Raw genomic sequence first — 16,983 nt, 5'->3', positions numbered from 1 at the left:
GAATAGTAGTAGTAGTAGTAATAATAATAATAATAAGAATAATAATAAGAATAAGAATAAGAAAAACATCATCAGTGGATCCAGGAAACCAGTTGCCGTCAATTTATTATGATTTTTGCTAGGAATAGTAGTAGTAGTAGTAGTAGTAATAATAATAATAATAATAATAAACATCATCAGTGGATCCAGGGAACCAGCTGCCGTCAATTTATTATGATTTTTGCTAGGAATAGTAGTAGTAGTAGTAGTAATAATAATAGTAGTAGTAGTAGTAGTAATAATAATAATAAACATCATCAGTGGATCCAGGAAACCAGTTGCCGTCAATTTATTATGATTTTTGCTAGGAATAGTAGTAGTAGTAGTAGTAATAATAATAATAATAATAATAATAATAATAATAAACATCATCAGTGGATCCAGGAAACCAGGTGCCGTCAATTTATTATGATTTTTGCTAGGAATAGTAGTAGTAGTAGTAGTAATAATAATAATAATAATAATAATAATAAACATCAGTGGATCCAGGAAACCAGGTGCCGCTGCTCGATCTATTATTATTATTGCGTGGAATAATAGTAGTATTAGTAGTAATAGTAGTAGTAGTAGTAGTAATAATAGTAGTAGTAGGAAGAAGAAGAGGAGGAGGAGGAGCCAGGAAACCAGTTGCTGTCAATTTCTTCTTATTTTTGCGTGGAGTAGTAGTAGTAGTAGTAGTAAATAATAATAATAATAATAATAATAATAATAATAATAATAATAATAATAATAGGATCCAGGAAACCAGGTGCCATCAATTTATTATTATTTTTGCTAGGAATAGTAATAGGAGTAGGAGTAGGAGTAGGAAATACGCCAGGAGTTTGCCCAGCATGCCAACGCCTTCCACCAGTGGATCCAGGAAACCAAGTGCCGCTGCTCGATCTATTATTATTATTATTGCGTGGAGTAATAATAGTAGTAATAGTAGTGGTGGTCTCAGTGGATCCAGGAAACCTGGTGCCATTCAATTTATTATTATTTTTGCGTAGAAGAATAATAGCAATAGTAGTAGTAGTAGTAAGCATCAGTAGATCCAGGAATAGTAGTAGTAATAGTAGTAGTAGTAAATAATAATAATAATAATAATAATAATAATAATAATAGGATCCAGGAAACCAGGTGCCGTCAATTTATTATGATTTTTGCGTAGAAGAATAATAGCAATAGTAGTAGTAGTAGTAAGCATCAGTAGATCCAGGAATAGTAGTAGTAATTGTAGTAGTAGTAGTAAATAATAATAATAATAATAATAATAATAATAATAATAATAATAATAATAATAATAGGATCCAGGAAACCAGGTGCCGTCAATTTATTATTAGTTTTGCGTAGAAGAATAATAGCAATAGTAGTAGTAGTAGTAAGCATCAGTAGATCCAGGAATAGTAGTAGTAGTAGTAGTAGTAGTAAATAATAATAATAATAATAATAATAATAATAATAATAGGATCCAGGAAACCAGGTGCCGTCAATTTATTATTATTTTTGCGTAGAAGAATAATAGCAATAGTAGGAGTAGTAGTAAGCATCAGTAGATCCAGGAATAGTAGTAGTAATAGTAGTAGTAGTAGTAGTAGTAGTAGTAAATAATGATAATAATAATAATAATAGGATCCAGGAAACCAGGTGCTGCCAATTTATTATTTTCGTGTGGAGTAGTAGTAATATTATTATTATTATAAGTGGATCCAGGAAACCAGGTGCCGCTCGATTTATTATTATTATTATTATTGCGTGGAGTAGTAGTAGTAGTAGTAGGAAGAAGAAGAGGAGGAGGAGGAGGAGGAGGAGGATCCAGGAAACCAGTTGCCGTCAACTTATTATTTTTGTGTGGAGTAGTAGTAGTAGTAATAGTAGTAGTAGGAAGAAGAAGAAGACAAAGTAGTAGTAGTAGTAGTAGTAGTAGTGGTGGTGGTGGATCCAGGAAACCAGTTGCCGTCAACTTATTATTTTTGTGTGGAGTAGTAGTAGTAGTAGTAATAGTAGTAGTAGGAAGAAGAAGAAGACGAAGTAGTAGTAGTAGTAGTAGTAGTAGTAGTGGTGGTGGATCCAGGAAACCAGTTGCCGTCAACTTATTATTTTTGTGTGGAGTAGTAGTAGTAGTAGTAATAGTAGTAGTAGGAAGAAGAAGAAGACGTAGTAGTAGTAGTAGTGGTGGTGGTGGATCCAGGAAACCAGTTGCCGTCAACTTATTATTTTTGTGTGGAGTAGTAGTAGTAGTAATAGTAGTAGTAGGAAGAAGAAGAAGAAGACGAAGTAGTAGTAGTAGTAGTAGTAGTGGTGGTGGATCCAGGAAACCAGTTGCCGTCAACTTATTATTTTTGTGTGGAGTAGTAGTAGTAATAGTAGTAGTAGGAAGAAGAAGACGAAGTAGTAGTAGTAGTAGTAGTAGTGGTGGATCCAGGAAACCAGTTGCCGTCAACTTATTATTTTTGTGTGGAGTAGTAGTAGTAGTAATAGTAGTAGTAGGAAGAAGAAGACGAAGTAGTAGTAGTAGTAGTAGTAGTGGTGGTGGAGGATCCAGGAAACCAGTTGCCGTCAACTTATTATTTTTGTGTGGAGTAGTAGTAGTAGTAATAGTAGTAGTAGGAAGAAGAAGACGAAGTAGTAGTAGTAGTAGTAGTGGTGGTGGAGGATCCAGGAAACCAGTTGCCGTCAACTTATTATTTTTGTGTGGAGTAGTAGTAGTAGTAATAGTAGTAGGAAGAAGAAGACGAAGTAGTAGTAGTAGTAGTAGTAGTGGTGGTGGTGGATCCAGGAAACCAGTTGCCGTCAACTTATTATTTTTGTGTGGAGTAGTAGTAGTAGTAATAGTAGTAGTAGGAAGAAGAAGAAGACGAAGTAGTAGTAGTAGTAGTAGTGGTGGTGGAGGATCCAGGAAACCAGTTGCCGTCAACTTATTATTTTTGTGTGGAGTAGTAGTAGTAGTAATAGTAGTAGTAGGAAGAAGAAAACGAAGGAGTAGTAGTAGTAGTAGTGGTGGATCCAGGAAACCAGTTGCCGTCAACTTATTATTTTTGTGTGGAGTAGTAGTAGTAGTAATAGTAGTAGTAGGAAGAAGAAGACGAAGTAGTAGTAGTAGTAGTAGTGGTGGTGGTGGTGGATCCAGGAAACCAGTTGCCGTCAACTTATTTTTGTGTGGAGTAGTAGTAGTAGTAATAGTAGTAGTAGGAAGAAGAAGAAGAAGACGAAGTAGTAGTAGTAGTAGTGGTGGTGGATCCAGGAAACCAGTTGCCGTCAACTTATTATTTTTGTGTGGAGTAGTAGTAGTAGTAGTAGTAATAGTAGTAGTAGGAGGAAGAAGAAGACGAAGTAGTAGTAGTAGTAGTGGTGGAGGATCCAGGAAACCAGTTGCCGTCAACTTATTATTTTTGTGTGGAGTAGTAGTAGTAGTAATAGTAGTAGTAGGAAGAAGACGACGACGAAGTAGTAGTAGTAGTAGTAGTAGTGGTGGTGGTGGTGGATCCAGGAAACCAGTTGCCGTCAACTTATTATTTTTGTGTAGAGTAGTAGTAGTAGTAATAGTAGTAGTAGGAAGAAGAAGACGAAGTAGTAGTAGTAGTAGTAGTGGTGGTGGTGGATCCAGGAAACCAGTTGCCGTCAACTTATTATTTTTGTGTGGAGTAGTAGTAGTAGTAGTAATAGTAGTAGTAGGAAGAAGAAGAAGACGAAGTAGTAGTAGTAGTAGTAGTGGTGGATCCAGGAAACCAGTTGCTGTCAACTTATTATTTTTGTGTGGAGTAGTAGTAGTAGTAATAGTAGTAGTAGGAAGAAGAAGAAGACGAAGTAGTAGTAGTAGTAGTAGTAGTGGTGGATCCAGGAAACCAGTTGCCGTCAACTTATTATTTTTGTGTGGAGTAGTAGTAGTAGTAATAGTAGTAGTAGGAAGAAGAAGAAGACGAAGTAGTAGTAGTAGTAGTAGTGGTGGTGGTGGATCCAGGAAACCAGTTGCCGTCAACTTATTATTTTTGTGTGGAGTAGTAGTAGTAGTAATAGTAGTAGTAGGAAGAAGAAGAAGACGAAGTAGTAGTAGTAGTAGTAGTAGTGGTGGTGGTGGATCCAGGAAACCAGTTGCCGTCAACTTATTATTTTTGTGTGGAGTAGTAGTAGTAGTAATAATAGTAGTAGGAAGAAGAAGAAGACGAAGTAGTAGTAGTAGTAGTGGTGGAGGATCCAGGAAACCAGTTGCCGTCAACTTATTATTTTTGTGTGGAGTAGTAGTAGTAGTAATAGTAGTAGTAGGAAGAAGAAGAAGACGAAGTAGTAGTAGTAGTAGTAGTAGTAGTGGTGGTGGATCCAGGAAACCAGTTGCCGTCAACTTATTATTTTTGTGTGGAGTAGTAGTAGTAGTAGTAGTAATAGTAGTAGTAGGAGGAAGAAGAAGACGAAGTAGTAGTAGTAGTAGTAGTGGTGGAGGATCCAGGAAACCAGTTGCCGTCAACTTATTATTTTTGTGTGGAGTAGTAGTAGTAGTAATAGTAGTAGTAGGAAGAAGACGACGACGAAGTAGTAGTAGTAGTAGTAGTAGTGGTGGTGGTGGTGGATCCAGGAAACCAGTTGCCGTCAACTTATTATTTTTGTGTGGAGTAGTAGTAGTAGTAATAGTAGTAGTAGGAAGAAGAAGACGAAGTAGTAGTAGTAGTAGTAGTGGTGGTGGTGGATCCAGGAAACCAGTTGCCGTCAACTTATTATTTTTGTATGGAGTAGTAGTAGTAGTAATAGTAGTAGTAGGAAGAAGAAGAAGACGAAGTAGTAGTAGTAGTAGTAGTGGTGGTGGTGGATCCAGGAAACCAGTTGCCGTCAACTTATTATTTTTGTGTGGAGTAGTAGTAGTAGTAGTAATAGTAGTAGTAGGAAGAAGAAGACGAAGTAGTAGTAGTAGTAGTAGTAGTAGTGGTGGTGGATCCAGGAAACCAGTTGCCGTCAACTTATTATTTTTGTGTGGAGTAGTAGTAGTAGTAATAGTAGTAGTAGGAAGAAGAAGAAGAAGACGAAGTAGTAGTAGTAGTAGTAGTAGTGGTGGAGGATCCAGGAAACCAGTTGCCGTCAACTTATTTTTGTGTGGAGTAGTAGTAATAGTAGTAGTAGGAAGAAGAAGAAGAAGACGAAGTAGTAGTAGTAGTAGTAGTAGTAGTGGTGGATCCAGGAAACCAGTTGCTCCTATTGTTACTACTATCGATTCTTACTACTATCGGTTTACTAAACATTTTAGGCTTCTCCCTTGGCTAACGTTCCTTTTCTTTCTCCCCTCTCCCCCCGGAACGTTACTCCCTCTTCCCGTTACTCGGACCCTCCGCCAGGACCTACTTACTCGACGGGTGAGTACCAAATACTCCTCCTCCTCCTCCTCCAAAAAGCCGCTATTGTGTCTTGTGCTCCGTCCCGCTTTGCTGGTGACGTCGGTGTCCTGTGCCTGAGTATTGCCCCATCTGTGTAGTAATTGCCCCATCTGCGTAGGAATTGCCCCATATCCATATTTATTGCCCCATTGGCATGGGTATTTACATAGGTATTGCCCTATCTGCATAGCTATTGCCCCATATCCATACTTATTGCCCATTCTGCATAGGTATTTACATACTTATTGCCCCATCTGCTTAGGTATTGCCCCATCTGCATAGTAATTGCCCCGTCTACACAGGTATTGCCCCATTGGCATAGGTATTTACATAGTTATTGCCCCATCCGCATAGGTATTGCCCCATCTGCTTAGGTATTGCCCTATTTGCATAGTAATTGCCCCGCCTGCGGAGGTATTGCCCCATTGGCATAGGTAATGCCCCATCTGCATAGTTATTGCCCCATATCCATACTTATTGCCCATTCTGCATACGTATTTACATACTTATTGCCCCATCTGCTTAGGTATTGCCCTATCTGCATAGTAATTGCCCCATCTGCAGAGGTACTGCCCCATTTGCATAGTTATTTACATAGTTATTGCCCCATCTGCATAGCTATTGCCCCATATCCATACTTATTGCCCATTCTGCATAGGTATTTACATATTGCCCCATCTGCTTAGGTATTGCCCCATCTGCATAGTAATTGCCCCGTCTACACAGGTATTGCCCCATTGGCATAGGTATTTACATAGTTATTGCCCCATCCGCATAGTTATTGCCCCATATCGATACTTATTGCCCATTCTGCATACGTATTTACATACTTATTGCCCCATCTGCATAGGTATTGCCTCATCTGCATAGTAATTGCCCCGTTTACACAGGTATTGCCCCATTGGCATAGGTATTTACATAGTTATTGCCCCATCTGCATAGGTATTGCCCCATCTGCTTAGGTATTGCCCTATTTGCATAGTAATTGCCCCGCCTGCGGAGGTATTGCCCCATTGGCATAGGTATTTGCATAAGTATTGCCCCATCTGCATAGGTATTGCCTCATCTGCATAGTAATTGCCCCGTCTACACAGGTATTGCCCCATTGGCATAGGTATTTACATAGTTATTGCCCCATCTGCATAGGTATTGCCCCATCTGCATAGGTATTGCCCCATCTGCATAGTAATTGCCCTGTCTACACAGGTATTGCCCCATTGGCATAGGTATTTACATAGTTATTGCCCCATCTGCATAGGTATTGCCCCATCTGCTTAGGTATTGCCCCACCTGCATAGTAATTGCCCCGCCTGCGGAGGTATTGCCCCATTGGCATAGGTATTTGCATAAGTATTGCCCCATCTGCATAGGTATTGCCTCATCTGCATAGTAATTGCCCCGTTTACACAGGTATTGCCCCATTGGCATAGGTATTTACCTAGGTAATGCCCCATCTGCATAGTTATTGCCCCATATCCATACTTATTGCCCCATCTGTGTAGGTATTTACATACTTATTGCCCCATCTGCTTAGGTATTGCCCCATCTGCATAGTAATTGCCCACCTGTGGAGGTATTGCCCCATCTGCATAGGTATTGCCCCATCTGCATAGTTATTGCCCCATATCCATACTTATTGCCCAATCTGCGTAGGTATTTACATACCTATTGCCCCATCTGCATAGTTATTGCCCTATCTGCATAGTAATTGCCCCATCTGCAGAGGTATTGCCCCATTTGCATAGTTATTTACCTAGATATTGCCCCATCTGCATAGGTAATGCCCCATCTGCATAGTTATTGCCCCATATCCATACTTATTGCCCATTCTGCATAGGTATTTACATACTTATTGCCCCATCTGCTTAGGTATTGCCCTATCCGCATAGCAATTGCCCCGTCTACACAGGTATTGCCCCATTGGCATCGGTATTTACATAGTTATTGCCCCATATCCATACTTATTGCCCAATCTGCATAGGTATCTACATAGTTATTGCCCCATCTGCATAGTAATTGCCCCACTTGCATAGTTTTCCCCATCTGCATAGGTATTTACATAGTTATTGCCCCATCTGCATGGTAATTGCCCCACCTGCCCAGGTATTGCCCCATTTGCATAGGTATTTACCTAGCTATTGCCCCATCTGCATAGGTATTGCCCCACCTGCATAGTAATTGCCCCATCTGCAGAGATATTGCCCCATTTGCATAGTTATTTACATAGTTATTGCCCCACTTGCAGAGGTATTGCCCCACTTGTGGAGATATTGCCCCATTGGCATAGGTATTTACATAGTTATTGCCCCACCTGCCTCCGTTATTGCCCCACCTGCCTCCGTTATTGCCCCATCTGCATAGTAATTGCCCCGTCTACACAGGTATTGCCCCACTGGTGTAGGTATTTACCTAGCTATTGCCCCATCTGCATAGGTATTGCCCCACCTGCATAGTAATTGCCCCACCTGCAGAGGTATTGCCCCATTGGCATAGTTATTTACCTAGGTATTGCCCCACTTGCAGAGGTATTGCCCCACTTGTGGAGGTATTGCCCCATTGGCATAGGTATTTACATAGTTATTGCCCCACCTGCCTCCGTTATTACCCCGTCTGCATAGTAATTGCCCCGCCTGCCCAGTTATTGCCCCATTTGCCTAGGTATTTACCTAGCTATTGCCCCATCTGCATAGGTATTGCCCCATCTGCATAGTTATTGCCCCACCTGCATAGTAATTGCCCCACCTGCAGAGGTATTGCCCCATTTGCATAGTTATTTACCTAGGTATTGCCCCACTTGCAGAGGTATTGCCCCACTTGTGGAGGTATTGCCCCATTGGCATAGGTATTTACATAGTTATTGCCCCACCTGCCTCCGTTATTACCCCATCTGCATAGTAATTGCCCCGCCTGCCCAGTTATTGCCCCATTTGCATAGGTATTTACCTAGCTATTGCCCCACCTGCATAGGTATTGCCCCACCTGCATAGTAATTGCCCCACCTGCAGAGGTATTGCCCCATTGGCATAGTTATTTACCTAGGTATTGCCCCACTTGCAGAGGTATTGCCCCACTTGTGGAGGTATTGCCCCATTGGCATAGGTATTTACATAGTTATTGCCCCACCTGCCTCCGTTATTGCCCCACCTGCCTCCGTTATTGCCCCATCTGCATAGTAATTGCCCCGTCTACACAGGTATTGCCCCATTGGTATAGATATTTACCTAGCTATTGCCCCATCTGCATAGGTATTGCCCCATCTCCATAGTTATTGCCCCACCTGCATAGTAATTGCCCCACCTGCAGAGGTATTGCCCCGTTTGCATAGTTATTTACCTAGGTATTGCCCCACTTGCAGAGGTATTGCCCCACTTGTGGAGGTATTGCCCCATTGCCATAGGTATTTACATAGGTATTACCCCATTTGCATAGTAATTGCCCCATCTGCATAGTAATTGCCCCGCCTGCGGAGGTATTGCCCCATTGGCATAGGTATTTGCATACGTATTGCCCTATCTGCATAGTTATTGCCCCATATCCATACTTATTGCCCCATCTGCATAGTTTTTTGCCATATCTGCATAGTAATTGCCCCACCTGCGGAGATACTGCCCCATTGGCATAGGTATTTACATAGTTATTGCCCCATATCCATACTTATTGCCCAATCTGCATAGGTATTTACATAGTTATTGCCCCATCTGCATAGTAATTGCCCCACTTGCATAGTTATTTCCCCATCTGCATAGGTATTTACATAGTTATTGCCCCATCTGCATTGTAATTGCCCCGCCTGCCCAGGTATTGCCCCATTTCCCTATGTATTTACCTAGCTATTGCCCCATCTGCATAGGTATTGCCCCACCTGCATAGTAATTGCCCCACCTGCAGAGGTATTGCCCCATTGGCATAGTTATTTACCTAGGTATTGCCCCACTTGCAGAGGTATTGCCCCACTTGTGGAGGTATTGCCCCATTGGCATAGGTATTTGCATAGGTATTGCCCCATCTGCATAGTAATTGCCCCATCTGCGTAGTAATTGCCCCGCCTGCCCAGGTATTGCCCCATTTGCATAGGTATTTACCTAGCTATTGCCCCATCTGCATAGTTATTGCCCCACCTGCCTCCGTTATTGCCCCACCTGCCTCCATTAATGCCCCATCTACATAGTTATTGCCCCACCTGCCTCTGTTATTGCCCCGCCTGCCCAGGTATTGCCCCATTGACCTAGATATTGACCCATCTCCATAGTTATTGCCCCATATCCATACTTATTGCCCCATCTGCACACGTATTGCCCCATTGACCTCGATAACTGCCCCATTGACCAAGATAATTGCCCCATTGACCTAGACAATTGCCCCATTGACCTAGATATTGCCCCACCTGCATAGTTATTGCCCCATTGCCCTAGATAATTGCCCCATTGCCCTAGATATTGCCCCATATACCTAGGTACTTTCCCTAGATATTGCCCCATTGACCTAGATATCTCCATAGTTATTGCGCAATTGACCTTGATAATTGCCCCCCCTTCAGAGTTATTGCCCCATTGACCTAGCTATTGCCCCATTTGCAAAGCCATTTCCCTAGATATTGCCCCACCTGCCCAGGTCTTGCCCCATTGACCTAGATATTGCCCCACCTGCATAGTTATTGCCCCATTGCCCTAGATAATTGCCCCATTGCCCTAGATATTGCCCCATATACCTAGGTACTTTCCCGAGATATTGCCCCATTAACCTAGATATCTCCATAGTTATTGCCCAATTGCCCTAGACAATTGCCCCATTGCCCTAGATATTGCCCCATATACCTAGGTACTTTCCCTAGATATTGCCCCATTGACCTAGATATCTCCATAGTTATTGCCCAATTGCCCTAGACAATTGCCCCATTGACCTAGATAATTGCCCCCCCTGCAGTTATTGCCCCATTGACCTAGCCATTGCCCCATTTGCAAAGCCATTTCCCTAGATATTGCCCCACCTGCCCAGGTCTTGCCCCATTGACCTAGATCATTGCCCCACCTGCAGAGTTATTGCCCCATTGCCCTAGATAATTGCCCCATTGCCCTAGATATTGCCCCATATACCTAGGTACTTTCCCTAGATATTGCCCCATTGACCTAGATATCTCCATAGTTATTGCCCAATTGCCCTAGACAATTGCCCCATTGCCCTAGATATTGCCCCATATACCTAGGTACTTTCCCTAGATATTGCCCCATTGACCTAGATATCTCCATAGTTATTGCCCAATTGCCCTAGACAATTGCCCCATTGACCTAGATAATTGCCCCCCCTGCAGAGTTATTGCCCCATTGACCTAGCTATTGCCCCATTTGCAAAGCCATTTCCCTAGATATTGCCCCACCTGCCCAGGTCTTGCCCCATTGACCTAGATCATTGCCCCACCTGCAGAGTTATTGCCCCACTGACCTAGCTATTGCCCCATTTGCAAAGCCATTTCCCTAGATATTGCCCCACCTGCCCAGGTCTTGCCCCATTGACCTAGATAATTGCCCCCCCTGCAGAGTTATTGCCCCATTGACCTAGATAATTGCCCCATTGCCCTAGATATCTCCATAGTTATTGCAGAGTTATTGCCCCATTGCCCTAGATAATTGCCCCATTGCCCTAGATATCGCCTCATATTCCTAGGTACTTTCTCTAGATATTGCCCCATTGACCTAGATATCTCCATAGTTATTGCCCAATTGCCCTAGACAATTGCCCCATTGACCTAGATAATTGCCCCACCTGCAGAGTTATTGCCCCATTGACCTAGCTATTGCCCCATTTGCAAAGCCATTTCCCTAGATATTGCCCCACCTGCCCAGGTCTTGCCCCATTGACCTAGATCATTGCCCCACCTGCAGAGTTATTGCCCCATTGCCCTAGATAATTGCCCCATTGCCCTAGATATTGCCCCATATACCTAGGTACTTTCCCTAGATATTGCCCCATTGACCTAGATATCTCCATAGTTATTGCCCCATTGCCCTAGACAATTGCCCCATTGACCTAGATAATTGCCCCACCTGCAGAGTTATTGCCCCATTGACCTAGCTATTGCCCCATTTGCAAAGCCATTTCCCTAGATATTGCCCCGCCTGCCCAGGTATTGCCCCATTGACCTAGATATTGCCCCATCTCCATAGTTATTGCCCCATATCGATACTTATTGCCCCATCTGCAGACGTATTGCCCCATTGACCTAGCTATTGCCCCATTTGCAAAGCCATTTCCCTAGATATTGCCCCACCTGCCCAGGTCTTGCCCCATTGACCTAGATAATTGCCCCACCTGCATAGTTATCGCCCCATTGCCCTAGATAATTGCCCCATTGCCCTAGATATTGCCCCATATACCTAGGTACTTTCCCTAGATATTGCCCCATTGACCTAGATATCTCCATAGTTACTGCCCAATTGCCCTAGACAATTGCCCCATTGACCTAGATATTGCCCCATCTCCATAGTTATTGCCCCATATCCATACTTATTGCCCCATCTGCACACGTATTGCCCCATTGACCTAGATAACTGCCCCATTGACCTAGATAATTGCCCCATTGACCTAGACAATTGCCCCATTGACCTAGATATTGCCCCACCTGCATAGTTATTGCCCCATTGCCCTAGATAATTGCCCCATTGCCCTAGATATTGCCCCATATACCTAGGTACTTTCCCTAGATATTGCCCCATTGACCTACATATCTCCATAGTTATTGCCCAATTGCCCTAGACAATTGCCCCATTGACCTAGATATTGCCCCATCTCCATAGTTATTGCCCCATATCCATACTTATTGCCCCAACTGCACACGTATTGCCCCATTGACCTAGATAACTGCCCCATTGACCTAGATAATTGCCCCATTGACCTAGACAATTGCCCCATTGACCTAGATATTGCCCCACCTGCATAGTTATTGCCCCATTGCCCTAGATAATTGCCCCATTGCCCTAGATATTGCCCCGTATACCTAGGTACTTTCCCTAGATATTGCCCCATTGACCTAAATATCTCCATAGTTATTGCCCAATTGCCCTAGACAATTGCCCCATTGCCCTAGATATTGCCCCATATACCTAGGTACTTTCCCTAGATATTGCCCCATTGACCTAGATATCTCCATAGTTATTGCCCATTGCCCTAGACAATTGCCCCATTGACCTAGATAATTGCCCCACCTGCAGAGTTATTGCCCCATTGACCTAGCTATTGCCCCATTTGCAAAGCCATTTCCCTAGATATTGCCCCACCTGCCCAGGTCTTGCCCCATTGACCTAGATCATTGCCCCACCTGCAGAGTTATTGCCCCATTGACCTAGCTATTGCCCCATTTGCAAAGCCATTTCCCTAGATATTGCCCCACCTGCCCAGGTCTTGCCCCATTGACCTAGATCATCGCCCCACCTGCAGAGTTATTGCCCCATTGCCCTAGATAATTGCCCCATTGCCCTAGATATTGCCCCATATACCTAGGTACTTTCCCTAGATATTGCCCCATTGACCTAGATATCTCCATAGTTATTGCCCCATTGCCCTAGACAATTGCCCCATTGACCTAGATAATTGCCCCACCTGCAGAGTTATTGCCCCATTGACCTAGCTATTGCCCCATTTGCAAAGCCATTTCCCTAGATATTGCCCCGCCTGCCCAGGTATTGCCCCATTGACCTAGATATTGCCCCATCTCCATAGTTATTGCCCCATATCCATACTTATTGCCCCATCTGCACACGTATTGCCCCATTGACCTAGATAACTGCCCCATTGACCTAGATAATTGCCCCATTGACCTAGACAATTGCCCCATTTCCCTAGATATTGCCCCACCTGCCCAGGTCTTGCCCCATTGCCCTAGATAATTGCCCCATTGCCCTAGATATTGCCCCATATACCTAGGTACTTTCCCTAGATATTGCCCCATTGACCTAGATATCTCCATAGTTATTGCCCAATTGCCCTAGACAATTGCCCCATTGACCTAGATAATTGCCCCCCCTGCAGAGTTATTGCCCCATTGACCTAGCTATTGCCCCATTTGCAAAGCCATTTCCCTAGATATTGCCCCACCTGCCCAGGTCTTGCCCCATTGACCTAGATATTGCCCCACCTGCATAGTTATTGCCCCATTGCCCTAGATAATTGCCCCATTGACCTAGATATTGCCCCATATACCTAGGTACTTTCCCTAGATATTGCCCCATTGACCTAGATATCTCCATAATTGCCCAATTGCCCTAGACAATTGCCCCATTGCCCTAGATATTGCCCCATATACCTAGGTACTTTCCCTAGATATTGCCCCATTGACCTAGATATCTCCATAGTTATTGCCCAATTGCCCTAGACAATTGCCCCATTGACCTAGATAATTGCCCCACCTGCAGAGTTGTTGCCCCATTGACCTAGCTATTGCCCCTTTTGCAAAGCCATTTCCCTAGATATTGCCCCACCTGCCCAGGTCTTGCCCCATTGACCTAGATAATTGCCCCACCTGCATAGTTATTGCCCCATTGCCCTAGATAATTTCCCCATTGCCCTAGATATTGCCCCATATACCTAGGTACTTTCCCTAGATATTGCCCCATTGACCTAGATATCTCCATAGTTATTGCCCAATTGCCCTAGACAATTGCCCCATTGACCTAGATATTGCCCCATCTCCATAGTTATTGCCCCATATCCATACTTATTGCCCCATCTGCACACGTATTGCCCCATTGACCTAGATAACTGCCCCATTGACCTAGATAATTGCCCCATTGACCTAGACAATTGCCCCATTTCCCTAGATATTGCCCCACCTGCCCAGGTCTTGCCCCATTGCCCTAGATAATTGCCCCATTGCCCTAGATATTGCCCCATATACCTAGGTACTTTCCCTAGATATTGCCCCATTGACCTAGATATCTCCATAGTTATTGCCCAATTGCCCTAGACAATTGCCCCATTGACCTAGATATTGCCCCATCTTCATAGTTATTGCCCCATATCCATACTTATTGCCCCATCTGCACACGTATTGCCCCATTTACCTAGATAACTGCCCCATTGCCCTAGATAATTGCCCCATTGACCTAGACAATTGCCCCATTGACCTAGATATTGCCCCACCTGCATAGTTATTGCCCCATTGCCCTAGATAATTGCCCCATTGCCCTAGATATTGCCCCATATACCTAGGTACTTTTCCTAGATATTGCCCCATTGCCCTAGATATCTCCATAGTTATTGCCCAATTGCCCTAGACAATTGCCCCATTGCCCTAGATATTGCCCCATATACCTAGGTACTTTCCCTAGATATTGCCCCATTGACCTAGATATCTCCATAGTTATTGCCCAATTGCCCTAGACAATTGCCCCATTGCCCTAGATATTGCCCCATATACCTAGTTACTTTCCCTAGATATTGCCCCATTGACCTAGATATCTCCATAGTTACTGCCCGATTGCCCTAGACAATTGCCCCATTGACCTAGATAATTGCCCCCCCTGCAGAGTTATTGCCCCATTGACCTAGCTATTGCCCCATTTGCAAAGCCATTTCCCTAGATATTGCCCCACCTGCCCAGGTCTTGCCCCATTGACCTAGATAATTGCCCCACCTGCAGAGTTATTGCCCCATTGACCTAGCTATTGCCCCATTTGCAAAGCCATTTCCCTAGATATTGCCCCACCTGCCCAGGTCTTGCCCCATTGACCTAGATCATTGCCCCACCTGCAGAGTTATTGCCCCATTTACCTAGCTATTGCCCCATTTGCAAAGCCATTTCCCTAGATATTGCCCCACATGCCCAGGTCTTGCCCCATTGACCTAGATAATTGCCCCACCTGCATAGTTATTGCCCCATTGCCCTAGATAATTGCCCCATTGCCCTAGATATTGCCCCATATACCTAGGTACTTTCCCTAGATATTGCCCCATTGACCTAGATATCTCCATAGTTATTGCCCAATTGCCCTAGACAATTGCCCCATTGCCCTAGATATTGCCCCATATACCTAGGTACTTTCCCTAGAGATTGCCCCATTGACCTAGATATCTCCATAGTTATTGCCCAATTGCCCTAGACAATTGCCCCATTGACCTAGATCATTGCCCCACCTGCAGAGTTATTGCCCCATTGACCTAGCTATTGCCCCATTTGCAAAGCCATTTCCCTAGATATTGCCCCACCTGCCCAGGTCTTGCCCCATTGACCTAGATAATTGCCCCCCCTTCAGAGTTATTGCCCCATTGACCTAGCTATTGCCCCATTTGCAAAGCCATTTCCCTAGATATTGCCCCACCTGCCCAGGTCTTGCCCCATTGACCTAGATAATTGCCCCACCTGCAGAGTTATTGCCCTACTGACCTAGCTATTGCCCCATTTGCAAAGCCATTTCCCTAGATATTGCCCCACCTGCCCAGGTCTTGCCTCATTGACCTAGATAATTGCCCCCCCTGCAGAGTTATTGCCCCATTGACCTAGCTATTGCCCCATTTGCAAAGCCATTTCCCTAGATATTGCCCCACCTGCCCAGGTCTTGCCCCATTGACCTAGATAATTGCCCCACCTGCAGAGTTATTGCCCCATTGACCTAGCTATTGCCCCATTTGCAAAGCCATTTCCCTAGATATTGCCCCACCTGCCCAGGTCTTGCCCCAGTGACCTAGATCATTGCCCCACCTGCATAGTTATTGCCCCATTGCCCTAGATAATTGCCCCATTCCCCTAGATATTGCCCCATATACCTAGGTACTTTCCCTAGATATTGCCCCATTGACCTAGATATCTCCATAGTTATTGCCCAATTGCCCTAGACAATTGCCCCATTGCCCTAGATATTGCCCCATATACCTAGGTACTTTCCCTAGATATTGCCCCATTGACCTAGGTATCTCCATAGTTATTGCCCAATTGCCCTAGACAATTGCCCCATTGCCCTAGATAATTGCCCCCCCCTTCAGAGTTATTGCCCCATTGACCGAGCTATTGCCCCATTTGCAAAGCCATTTCCCTAGATATTGCCCCACCTGCCCAGGTCTTGCCCCATTGACCTAGATATTGCCCCACCTGCATAGTTATTGCCCCATTGCCCTAGATAATTGCCCCATTGCCCTAGATATTGCCCCATATACCTAGGTACTTTCCCTAGATATTGCCCCATTGACCTAGATATCTCCATAGTTATTGCCCAATTGCCCTAGACAATTGCCCCATTGACCTAGATAATTGCCCCCCCTGCAGTTATTGCCCCATTGACCTAGCTATTGCCCCATTTGCAAAGCCATTTCCCTAGATATTGCCCCACCTGCCCAGGTCTTGCCCCATTGACCTAGATCATTGCCCCACCTGCAGAGTTATTGCCCCATTGCCCTAGATAATTGCCCCATTGCCCTAGATATTGCCCCATATACCTAGGTACTTTCCCTAGATATTGCCCCATTGACCTAGATATCTCCATAGTTATTGCCCAATTGCCCTAGACAATTGCCCCATTGCCCTAGATATTGCCCCATGTACCTAGGTACTTTCCCTAGATATTGCCCCATTGACCTAGATATCTCCATAGTTATTGCCCAATTGCCCTAGACAATT

The 16,983-nt window shown here is 44.1% G+C and overlaps 1 protein-coding gene across 1 annotated transcript in view; it reads left to right on the top strand.

The window, feature by feature from the left end:
* Window positions 1-16,983, top strand: part of LOC307208399 (spectrin alpha chain, non-erythrocytic 1-like) — a gene marked incomplete at both ends in the record, with an annotated part of 106,346 nt that overhangs the window by 71,414 nt on the left and 17,949 nt on the right. The window contains 1 exon segment of the mRNA XM_079996479.1: window positions 5,343-5,360. Within this exon segment, the coding sequence (XP_079852605.1) occupies window positions 5,343-5,360 (18 nt within the window).

Source organism: Podarcis cretensis (genome assembly GCF_951804945.1).
Source record: "Podarcis cretensis genome assembly, contig: SCAFFOLD_28, whole genome shotgun sequence".
Classification (NCBI taxonomy): domain Eukaryota; kingdom Metazoa; phylum Chordata; class Lepidosauria; order Squamata; family Lacertidae; genus Podarcis; species Podarcis cretensis.
The sequence above is the reverse complement of the archived record's forward strand: the minus strand, read 5'-3'. Positions and strand labels throughout refer to the sequence as shown.